At 31.3% G+C, this 12,908-nt stretch overlaps 3 protein-coding genes across 3 annotated transcripts; 1 reads left to right on the top strand and 2 right to left on the bottom strand.

Moving 5' to 3' along the window:
- The first annotated feature begins 9,338 nt into the window (after nt 1–9,338).
- On the top strand, nt 9,339–9,950 carry LOC126554903 (uncharacterized). Its single transcript, XM_050209903.1, has one exon. It carries the CDS (start codon nt 9,339–9,341, stop codon nt 9,948–9,950), a length of 612 nt encoding a protein of 203 aa, XP_050065860.1.
- Nucleotides 9,951–10,043: 93 nt separating this feature from the next.
- LOC126554906 (uncharacterized) lies at nt 10,044–10,836 on the bottom strand. Its single transcript, XM_050209905.1, has 2 exons — nt 10,230–10,836; nt 10,044–10,170 (listed from the first exon to the last, which is right to left on the bottom strand). The coding sequence occupies exons 1-2, from the start codon at nt 10,833–10,835 to the stop codon at nt 10,087–10,089; spliced, it is 690 nt and encodes a 229-aa protein (XP_050065862.1). The 5' UTR covers nt 10,836; the 3' UTR covers nt 10,044–10,086.
- A 713-nt stretch (nt 10,837–11,549) lies between these two features.
- On the bottom strand, nt 11,550–12,830 carry LOC126554902 (uncharacterized). The gene is made up of 3 exons (XM_050209902.1): nt 11,804–12,830; nt 11,676–11,747; nt 11,550–11,621 (listed from the first exon to the last, which is right to left on the bottom strand). Exons 1-3 carry the CDS (start codon nt 12,497–12,499, stop codon nt 11,550–11,552), a joined length of 840 nt encoding a protein of 279 aa, XP_050065859.1. The 5' UTR covers nt 12,500–12,830.
- Between the last annotated feature and the right edge of the window lie 78 nt (nt 12,831–12,908).

Genomic DNA, 12,908 nt, shown 5'->3' with positions numbered 1-12,908 from the left:
TTATTGTGAGTGAATAGTTAATTAAATTATTACACGGATATATGTTACAAAAATATAAAACCTAAGAAATATCATTTAAGTAACTGAATATATTTAAGTAGGTCGTAAAAAAACTATTTAGGATTTTTTTTTTGATTATTAAAGGGCAATTGATTTATTTGAATTATTATTGAGAATTATTTTGAGGGCATATTGTGAATTATTGAGATTATTATTGTGAATTATTGAGATTATTATTGTGAATTATTTGAGGGCATATGTTGAATTATTGAGATTATTATTGAGATTATTATTGTGAATTATTTGAGGGCATATGTTGAATTATTGAGATTATTATTGAGAATTATTTTGAGGGCATATTGTGAATTATTGAGATTATTATTGTGAATTATTTGAGGGCATATTGTTGAATTATTGAGATTATTATTGAGAATTATTTTGAGGGCATATTGTTGAATTATTGAGATTATTATTGAGAATTATTAAAGGGCATATATTATTGAGATTTATAATTGAGTTATATTATTATAGTTGATTGTAAAACGTATCAAATGAGTGTGAAAGCAATTTATGGAGAACACAGGTACATCTCCTTTGGAAGTAGCTAATCCATCGAATAAGACGTCTTTAGAAACTCCAGATTTGAGTTAAGAAGTATTAAATAAAACCCAACAGTTGATTGATTTGGGAAGCCCTAGTAGAAGCCCTAGCCCTAGTAAAAGCCCTAGCCCTATTGAAAGCCCTAAAGAACGCCCTAGTTTATTTAGAAACCAAAGTGAACGCCAGAGCGCGAAAATAAAACACAGCTTAGAGAGAAGTTTAAGTTTAGACAATAAAAAGGTTACACGTAGCAAGGTTACGGACGATTTTGAACATACTGAGTTAACATTCGGGAGAAAACCGCGTGTAAAGAAAATGGTTACCATAAAATTAGAGGAAGCATTTAAGCTTATACCTATGTGTACGGGAGAAGACGATATCTATCCGTTCATAAATGTATGTAGTATGGCAGTAAATTTGGTTGAAGAAAAATGCGCACCGACTTTAGTTAAATATATAACAACTAGGTTATCTGGTAGAGCATTAGAAACGATAAAATATAAAAATGTTACTAAATGGGTATACATTAAGAGTTATTTATCGGATGCTTTTGAAGATACGACAACTACTTCAAGTTTGCAGATACAATTAAATTCCATTAAGATGCGTCATGGCGAAGACGTCAATGATTATTGTCATAGAGTAGAAAAATTGTATTATAAATTATGTAATGCGTGTACACTTAATAAAGAAGAATCAGAAGCAAAAGTAATTCACGAAACTTTAAAAGAACAAACACTGAATATTTTTATAAAAGGATTAATAAGTCCTATAAGAACAATTGTAAAGGCACGAAATCCTAAAACATTAGAGGTAGCTAAGCAATTGGCAAAAGCAGAAGAAGTAGAATATAATCAGAAAGAGAAAATAACGGATACAGGAACGATTTTAATAAAGGCAATTATAATGCTTCACGACAAAATAATAATAATTTCCAACGTGTGAATAATACAAGAAATAATAATACGAATAGTCGTAATAGGAATTTCCAACCAAATAACTTTAGTAAACCGAGTTATCAAGGATAGACAAATAATTACACTCAGCAAAATAATTTTAATAGACCACCTATTAAATGCTATAACTGTAATGGTAATCACTATGCAGCTCAATGTAGAAATAAACCTGCAAGTAATAATAATCGTCCATCTAATCGGAATAGTTTTACTCAACCACCAACAAATTATAAGGCACGCGCAACCACATGTGCATATTGTAAACGAAGTGGCCATGATATAAGTGCATGTTATAAAAAACGTAATAATGAAAGTAGGAACCACAATTCGGGAAACGTGAACGTGTCGGGCGAGGACCGTGGTACCAAATAATCGCGGAGGAAATGCACAATGTTACCACATCGTCGCTGCTTTAGAAAACAATCACATAACATGTATATTGTATATCACCTGCGAGCAAAACAAACGAGTTAAATTTATTAATAGATACAGGTAGTCAGGTGAATATACTTAAAATAAATTGTTTACAAGGACAATTAAATATAGATGAAACACAAAAAATTAATTTAAGAGGCATTCATAAGGAGTTAATACAAACAATAGGCAAGATAAAAATACCAGTTATAATAAATAACAAGAATATAGACATAGAATTTTATGTAGTGGGAATGTTATTTCCTATAAACAAGGACGGTATATTAGGACATGAATTTTTACTAAAAAACAAAGTAATGGTGGACGTAGCCAAAAATAGGTTAATTATTCAAGATGATGAAGCAACCTTGCACGAAGAACATTGCGGTTCTGTTGTTTTTAAATTGCAACCACGTACGGAAACCGTCGTAGAAATAGCAATAGCTGATCCAGTCGTGGAAAGTAAAAGTATATACATACACAAACAACAAATTACAAATGACGTATATTGCAGTAGTACGGTGTCTACTGTGAATAAAGGGAAAGCAATAGTTAGTATGTTGAATATATCTGAGGAGATAAAAGACATAGACGTAACCGATATAAATAAGATAAATTATGATAGTGAATATGAGATATATACGGTAGAACAAAAAATAATTATAATGAACGTATAACGCGTTTGAGACAAATAATAAGAACCGATCATATGGATGAGAATGAGAAAAAATCTATTTATAAAATATGCGAGAAGTATAATAACATATTTCATATGGAAGGGGACATGCTAACCTTCACCAACGCGGGAACTCATATAATAAGATTAAAAAACGACCAACCGCCTATATACCGAAGACCTTATAGACTTCCTCATGCACAACAAGATGAGATAAATACGCAAATTAAGAAACTTGAGGATAACGATATTATTGAAAGTTCAAGGAGTCCTTGGAACTCTCCTCTTTTACTGGTGCGAAAGAAAATTGACAATTCAGGTAAACAAAAGTTTAGAATAGTGGTAGACTTTAGAGCATTAAATGAAGTCACCATAAATGAATTCCATCCTCTGCCTAATATTACAGAAATATTGGACCAGTTAGGACAATGTCAATTATTTTCTGTTCTCGATCTTTCTAGTGGGTTTTATCAAATCAAATTAGAAAAAGAATCACGAGAATTAACAGCCTTTTCAACCAATCAAGGTCATTGGCATTTTAAACGCATGATTCAAGGCATGAAAACTAGTCCTGGAACTTTTCAAAGAGTTATGAACTCTGCTTTAGCTGGTTTAATAGGAATAAAATGTTTAGTTTATTTAGACGACAAAATTGTTTACGGGAAAAATTTGTATGATCATAATGAGAAGTTAGTAGAAGTATTTGAGCGATTACAAATTAACAATTTGAAGTTACAACCAGATAAATGTGAATTTTTAAAACGTGAATGTGTATATTTGGGACACGTAATATCAGAAAATGGAATTAAACCTGATGAAAAAAGTGAAATCTGTGTTAGAATTTCCAAAACCAACTAATGTAAAAGATATAAAATCATTTTTAGGTTTAAGTGGGTATTATAGGAAATTTATAAATTCATATAGTGCAATTGCGAAACCTTTAACTAATCTTTTAAAGAAAGACATTAAATTTTTATGGAGTGATGAATGTCAAAAATCATTCGATAAATTGAAATCAGCTTTATGTTCTGAAACAATACTTAAATATCCAGACTTCACTAAGACTTTCATATTAACTACGGACGCGAGTAATAAAGCACTAGGGGCAATATTATCTCAGGGAGAAATAGGTCAAGACTCACCAATCTCTTATGCGTCACGGACGTTGAATAAAAGTGAAAATAATTATTCCACAACCGAGTTAGAATGTCTAGCTATAATTTTTGGGGTAAAACAGTTTAGACCATATTTATATGGAAGGAAATTTATAATACTTAGTGATCATCGCCCTTTGACGTGGCTTTTCAACTTAAAAAATCCATTATCGAAGTTAGCACGTTGGCGAATACAACTTGAAGAATATGATTATGAGATACGATATAAACCTGGGGTGCAAAATTCTAACGTAGATGCGTTAAGTCGTATGTATTCGATACAAGAAATTAAAAACGAGTCGTACGAGGAATTTCTTGGGAAAATGGAAACACAGTTAATTACTAATAGCAATGTAAAAGAAGCTATAGGTACACTTTTGGAGTCGCCAGTAGAGTATCATATAGTGACAGAAATAGCGAAACAATATAATTTAACATCAGGAATAAATTACGAAATAAAACGTAAGTTTGGAATTACTTCATTTTTACCAGTTAGTAAAGTGATAGGCGATACGCCGTATGTAGTACAGAATGACCGGTATATAATATTTCTAGTAACGAAAAATAAAGATCGTCAGAGGTCAACGTACGAGAATATGTATATAGCGTTAGTGAACTTGAAACAGTTTTGTGAGGAAAATAATTTAGACAAAATAGCAATGAATAAACTAGGTATGAATGATGATCTACAGTGGGAAAAAGTAAGGTCAATGTTAAGATACATATTTCGTAACACTAAGATCGAAATTATGGTATGTGCGAACGTAGAATATACGAAAGAAGAGAAAGTAACTATATTAAAGCAGTTTCACGATTCTAAACTAGGAGGTCATTTAGGTGTTAATAAAACTATTAAACGCATACAGAAGCAATTTAGATGGAAGGGTATGAAAGATGATGTTAAAAAGTACGTAAAAAATTGTACATCGTGTCAAGTAAATAAAATTCAAATCGGCATGTAAAGCAACCAATGGCTATTACATCAACAAGTTCAAAACCATTTGAAAAAATATTTTTAGATATTGTAGGTCCATTACCAACGACCTTGTCTAGTAATAATTATATTTTAACAATGCAAGATGACTTATCTAAATACACGCTAGGAGTACCAATACCTAATCATCAGGCAAACACGGTCGCGGAAGCTTTTGTTATACATTTCGTGTGTGTACATGGAATACCGGGAACGATATTGACAGATCAGGGAACGGATTTCCTTAGCAAAACATTTACGGAAGTTTGCAAACTGTTAAAAATAAATAAAGTTAATACTAGTCCTTTTAGACCACAGACAAATGGAGGTCTCGAAAGATCACATAGAACTTTGGCCGAGTACTTAAGACATTATGTGGATAAGAATTTAAATAATTGGGATCATTTGTTACCATATGTATTTTTTGTATATATTTCAACGGTACATACATCAACTAATTTTCAACCATACGCGTTAGTGTATGGGCGTACGTTAGAAATAACAATTAAATTAAAATCCGAGCCAGAGCCACAATATAATTATGATGATTATTTATATGATTTGAAACAGAGTATGCAAGTGTCGCATAAATTAGCGAGAAAGAAGTTAATAGAACACAAAGTAAAAAGTAAGGACCGATATGACAAAAATGAGAATCCTGTAAATATACACGTGAAAGATTTAGTACTTTTAAAAGATAACGCACATAAAAACAAACTTAATTCACTATGGTTAGGACCATATGAAGTAATTGAAGTAATAGGAGATGAAAATATAGTTATACAACGTGGCCGACGAGGCATTACCGTACATAAAAATAATGTAAAACGGTATTATAATGATAAAGCAAATGATTAATTAAAATATATAGTATAAATGAATAGATTAAGGGAGTTTGTAAAAAAAAAAAAAATAATAATTAATGATATGTAATAAACTAACAAACCATATAACTAATGTTATTAAGTAGTACTATAATGAAGATATAATTTTACTTTTAGATTGATGATGATGGTTGGACTTAACAGTGCTAATGAAATAAATTCATCGGAATATTATACATATGTACCCTATGAACAATCCAAGGTTTTTTATTATGAAAATTTAGGCCTCACTAAGGTGATAGGAGCAGAGTATAAACTGGTTACGTATTTTTCACTTAAGGAATATAATACAAAGTTCGACTTATTAGGTTTGAAAATGAAAAATATAACAAATATATGCACTGACAAACGTCATATAGATTTGTGTGGGAAATATCAAATAGTAATAACTGATTTATATGATGAAATAACTAATCAAAAAGAACGATTGTATATGTCATTAGGAGGTAGAGTTAATCAAACCGATGTATATCAAGAAAATAAACGAAACAAAAGGGGATTAATAAACTTTGTGGGTAATGCAATGTATACATTATTTGGTGTATGTGATGATAAATGTGCAAAGAAAACTAGAGAAGCAATCAAACAAACAGAAGAAACAGGAGCTAATATTTTACATATAGTGAAATCGCAAACAACGGTAGTAAAAACAGCAGTTAAAAAGATTGCTAGTTCACTAAATCAAACAGAGGCACTATATAAAGAAATATCAACTAAAGAACAAAAATTACATGAGAGAATGATGCAATTACAGAATGTAACTGATGACGTATTAGATTTACTAATGGCTGACGAAGTCCATAATCTATACACTATAATAACAGCTGCAAGAGAGGGGTTAATACATCCAAGTCTTATGACACCACAAGAACTTGCATCAACATTGAAAACAGCAGAACGAACAATTAAAAAACAATATGCCATACCTATGGGAATAGAAGCGTCAGAATTAAGTGAATTTTTAAAAATAACAAAAATAAGCGTATACTATGAAAATGAACAATTGGTATTTATTACAAGAATACCATTGGTTGTCGACATAGAACTTTCATTATATAATATAATACCTTTACCAATAAAATTTATTGAAGATGGAGTTGACTCATGGTATATGTCCACAAATACATATACTTACGTTGCAATAACTAAGGATAGAAAACAATTTACTACCTACACGGAAAAAGAGATAGAAGATTGCATTGAAACAGCAATATACAGAATATGCAAGGCTACACAGCCAATGTTAGATAACAATGATAATACACCATGTGAAATGCAAATATTTAAAGCACCGGATGCATTTCAAACGGGATGTACTATCAACAAATTTTCATTACTTAGAAACATTTACCACAGAATTCTTAATAAAAACACATGGATACATGCTGGAGATGATACTTTGACAATAAGTTGCACAGATTTACCCGAATCTTTTGTTCAAGAAGTTAAGGTTTCAGGTGCAATAACTATATTAGACATAAATTGTCAAGTATTCACACGTGACGCAGTGTTGACTCCTATACTCGTAGAGGATATTTCGAGTACAAATTATAAAGATTTTGTACCTAATACTAAAATACAAAATATATTTAATAAAATACCTGAACATATACATAAATATAAATTGAGCGATGTATGGAATAATACATCAAAAATACAATTAACAGATCTGCACAGTGTGTCAAAATCACTTGATGAGATTCAGCAAATGATAGACGAAGAAGTTATTAGAGAACAAAGTCAAAAACACCAGTTCATACATTCAAATCTTTTGTATGTTACAATAATTTTGGCTATACTATCTATTATATTAATAATAGCCATATACATACTATTAAAATGTAGATACGTTAGCAATCGCCAAGTAATTGATATACCAAGAAGATTGGCTAACTATAGATCACAAATACGAAATGTAAGAAGGGGAAATTTTGCTTCAGAAATATATGATGAAGTACCATTTAGCGCACCATCATCACCACGTTAATATTAATATTAATATTAATAATTCATTATTATTCGTAAAAAAAAAAAAAAAATAATAATAATATAATAATCAATAAATATAATATATTTAATCATATCATCATAAAAAAAAAAAAAAAAAACGATATGAAAACTTAATAAAGCATTTTAAAATATTAATATTAATTTTATACCTATGTGTAGATTCAGTTATTCAGTTATTTAATTTGGTATATGGGTAGAACGTAACGTTCGTGTGTAATGTTAATTAATTATTCACAAATTTATTTTATTATTTTAATTGTATTATTCAAGGTGAAGGAGATTCAAATATTTAAAAATATATATATTAATAATATATACTGTACTAACATACTTTATATTGTATTCTTGATTTATTTAAAATTTGATATAACTAATATTATTATTAAGTTACCAATGTAAAACTGAATTTGTAAGTGTAACTGAGTGCATTTAAGAAAATTGTAAAGATTTCTGTCTTGCAGACATAAACCTTTTTTTTGTGGGGAGGTGTTATGGGCTACGAGATATCTATAAGATATCTACGAGATTACAAGGCTAAGTTAGTATGACCATGCCTCGTGTCAAGGGTAATGCGGATGCTACTATGACCATGACACGTGTCGGGATAGTAAGCGCACCAATAATTACAGTACACTAATGATGCATTTGAGATGTTATTGCACATTCTCAAATTCGTGTCCGAATTTGCAACAACAACAACAAGGACACCTGGTTTTACCCAGAAGGCGAAAACACGACGTAAACAAGAGACGCACCACAATATATAAGGGAGCCCGAAGACCAGCAACGGCAGATGTACCAAAGCTATCAACAACAGAGCACTTTCACGTCACTCAGCCACTTATTTAATTTGTTACATGTATTTTGTTTGTATGCAATAAAACATATTACGTTATTAAGTTTAACTTTCATTCAAATTAACCATTTGGATTCAAATCTGATACTGGCACGCAACAACGTCAAGACGTACACCGATTGTAAAGAAACTAACCAAAAACAATCTATCATTTCTACGCTCTTTAAAAGTTCTATAATCATGGATGAAATGTATTTGGACGTAGCTGGCGGATATGAAGAAGATTGCAAAATAACTCAAATGCAGTACCACTCTTTCCTTCCGTATTCGACTACAGCTTTATCCAATAACGATGAAATTAGAATATCTATTCAAAATATGGACGCTTACCCTTTGCCTTGCGAGAGCTATGTTTACATTGAAGGTAAATTAAATATACCTTCAGATATTACAGCAGAGAAGGGTGAATTCAACTTTACAAATAATGGCTTAGCATTTTTATTTTCTGAAATCCGATTTGAAATTAACGGAGTGGAAATACAAAAATTAAAATCTCCTGGAATATCTTCGAGTCTTAAAGGTTTTTGCTCGCACACTCCGAGTGAATTGAACAATCTACAAAATGCTGCTTGGGACGTAGATATGGATTCCAGTGAAAAAAACATTTCATGTTAAATAACAAATTCGCTGGTTGTATCCCGCTCAAACACTTGTTTGGATTTTGTGAAGATTATAAAAAAATACTACTCAACTGTAATCAACAAATAATTTTAAACAGATCATCTACAGATTTTGATGCGTTGTATGTTTTGACGACAACTCCTAATGAAAAACTTAAAAAAGTAGCCATTGAATTAAGTAAAATTATCTGGAAGATGCCCATCATCAGAGTTAGTGATAAAGAAAAAATAAAACTGTTAAAAGTATTAGACTCTCGTAAACCAGTTGCGTGTGCGTTCAGAAATTGGGACTTGTGCGAGTATCCAGTTCTCCCTCAGAACACTTCTCATTCGTGGACGGTAAAATCAAGCAGTTTGTTGGAGAAACCTAGATTTGCATTAATTGGACTTCAAACCGATCGAAAAAATAATTTATTTAATCCATCAGGACGATTCGATCACTGCTATTTGAAAAACCTAAAAGTACATTTAAACTCTGAAGTATATCCATATGAAGATTTTCGTGCAGATTTCACAAACAATGTTACTGCTATATTGTACAAGGCATATGCTGAATTCCAGAAATCGTACTACGAGAGAGAGTATAGTGACCCTTTACTTCCTAAAAATATTTTTCAACAATTTGTACCAATCGTAGTCGTGGATTTATCACGACAGAATGACAACGTAAAATCATCGACTGTAGATTTACGAATTGAATTCGAAACAGACAAGGCCATTCCAGCAAAAACCGCAGCTTATTGTCTCATTTTACACGATCAAATTATAACTTATAACCCGTTTAATGGTGATGTAAGGAAATTGTAAATAGTTTGTAAAAATAAAAAACTTTTTTTTAAAAAAAAAAAATATGATGTTTTTATTTAATTATTCGCCATATTAAAATATAATTATAAACATTTTTTTTTTCTGATTGTATTACAATAAAATATTACATAATAAATTATTTCAAATAACTTAATCTACGGCTTGCCTTTGCCCTTTCACGCGCTACAAATGCTCTTGTCCTCGGTCTGTTGACTTCAGCCTAAAAAAAAAAAAATGTTGTTTAAGTATACAACATTATGTAAAATATATTAGTATTACCTCAGTTTCGGGTGAAGAAGATAACCAGCCCCTTGCCAATTGTTTGAGTGCTTTAATCTTTAAATCTGCTATTAAGCAAGTACCTTGGACTGAAATACGTTCTTTCAATTTCTTGACCTCAATGTGATAAAGATAATCCTCAACATCGCTTATTTTTGTATCTTTGGGTAATGGCATTTCTTTCCCCAGAAACATTGAAATCTTACAGGCCTGAAGCAATGAAGCGGACCGAACATACATATTTTTCATCTGAATAACTTCTTCCATGGCATCGATCAATTGTAAAATCTTTTTAACATTCTCCTTAGTCAACTGCACATTCTGGTCTTGCTGCAAGCATTTGATTGACAGAATATTGACACCGTTGAATTCCTCTATTGACATCAATTTAAACTCCTTTAACAGTAAGTGCGATGGAAGTCTAAAGTTTACGTTGTTAAGAAGTGTATTTATGGATTGAAACAATTCAACACTCATTTTCACGCACTGAGAGTTACTTGTAATACAAACAACACAATTAAACAAAAGTTCCGGATCTAAGCCAATGTGTAAATAAACATTGCTATCAATAAAGAATGTGTTACAATCGATCAGATTATTAGCCATTATGTAACACTGAAGGTTAAACGCAGAAATTGTTACTTAATGTTACTTGTTAACTTGAAGAGCGGGTTACGACTGACTTGTCATATGGTCGTGTCATCCTTTTTATGTAGTGCTATCGAGCGCTTGTTTAGAGGGGGGACGAATCCCTACTCTTAAGTCAGGGTGGGAGTAAAAACTCATATGATATAAAACAGGGTTATGGAAGGAAACATTGTCTGGGTATTGATAACGTATGGAATAACAAATATTATGATATAAGAAATATTTATTATTATTATTATTATTATCATTAACAAGATTTTATTAATAATTATAAAAAGACTTTTGTATTGGAGTGAGTAGATTGTTCTGCTGACTTGCCATCTATGAAGTCGGAAAGAGATGGTGGGGGATTATGGTCTGTTAAAATACGTAGGACCATCATTTTCATCGACAGCCTATAAAATTAGTAATAATTATTTTTTTTTCTCATACAAATGATATATATATATATATATATATATATACTACATACGTGTATCGTCCTTGGTATAGTTTTCCGAATCGGAGCCCATGCTGCCTCTAATGGATTCATCGAATTTGTTACTAAATATTCTCTGAATCCCCTTTCCTCGTCAGCACTCTAAGAATAAAATAAAATTTAGTACTTGAATATTTTATTGGTTTCATTTATAGTTACTCGTGACTGTGAAGGATCGTCTTCATTATATTTCATCAACGGAGACATACTTGAGTATCTTGGTGGTGAAGTTGTAGCATTTCCACATCAAAGGTTTCAGAATAAAACTAAAATTAACAAAAATCAGTAATCGTAATAAAAATATGTACAATATGTTTCACCTTTAATTCCTCAGCATCGTGCATCTCATTTCTCTTGGTTGGTGAAATAAATTCTGCCGGTGCATCAACTGTCTAATTTAATGCATATGTTAAATATTTTTATTAATAATTTCAAAATATATTCTTACTTTTAACGAATTTCTCGATTTTGTCATCCAATTGATTGCAAGCTGTTCAGTTGCGAATAATATTATTTGGGTTAAAAAACTCTGTTTGTTCTTTTGTATATGTTTCGCGATTAATTCAATATGAATTCCTCTGATTATTGATATAACTTCATCGAGTGTAGCTGATTTATCAATATTAAAATCTGTTTTAAAGTATTCGGATATTTGTTCGAGTTGATTTAAAATATTAGGTCTTACGATATTGATTTTTCTTGATACGGTTTCAAAAATCATCCACTCTAAATCTTGAATTGTCATAAGATCTCTTCTATTCAATAAAATTCTACATCCGCTTGTTTCTTTAGACTCTACGACTAATACATGCTCTCCTTTATATACCATACTTGTGATCAAAACCGATTCACATTCCAAAAAAGTGAATTTTTTATATTTCACAGCAGGATCGAGAATGTGGGATAAAATATTACCCATGAATGAATAAATACGCTTCAAGAAGTCTGGAGAAATATTAACATACCGTGCCGGTGTAATAATTCGCAGCACAATATTAAATTTATCTTTTGGATCGAATCCGATGTTTAAAAACTTGCGATTTTCAAAGTCAATCGTGAAATTACTACAATCGATGAGTTCGGACGGCGATGAAGGTGCAACATATTTATACAAACGGTTCATTTCACTTATTGGCCCTGCCATATTAATACTGATAAAGTTAAACCGAGATTTACAACTTGACACTGTTAAAACAAAACTATGACTGAATATTAGTGCTTAATAATTAATCGTCATTAATATTATTAATATTATTATTATTATTATTATTATTATTATGAATGGTGGGGGATGATCGAGTTCTGGAAGTTAGGTGTTAACTAGTAGTGGGGATTAGTGGTGGGGCATATATTTTGTACGTATATAGATGTATAGATATAGGTATAAAGATAATGTGTACTACGAGATAACGGCTGAGCAGTGTCCGGTTGCGGCATCTATGGCGGGGCGGGAGGTGGTGTGACGGCGGCGCTCACCATGGATGGGCAGCGAGTGGTGGTACGGGTGGTGGTGCCTTGGGTTAGTGGTAGGTCGCGGGGGTGGCGGTGGCGGT

This window comes from Aphis gossypii, unplaced genomic scaffold (assembly GCF_020184175.1).
Source record: "Aphis gossypii isolate Hap1 unplaced genomic scaffold, ASM2018417v2 Contig00639, whole genome shotgun sequence".
Classification (NCBI taxonomy): Eukaryota; Metazoa; Arthropoda; class Insecta; order Hemiptera; family Aphididae; genus Aphis; species Aphis gossypii.
The sequence above is the reverse complement of the archived record's forward strand: the minus strand, read 5'-3'. Positions and strand labels throughout refer to the sequence as shown.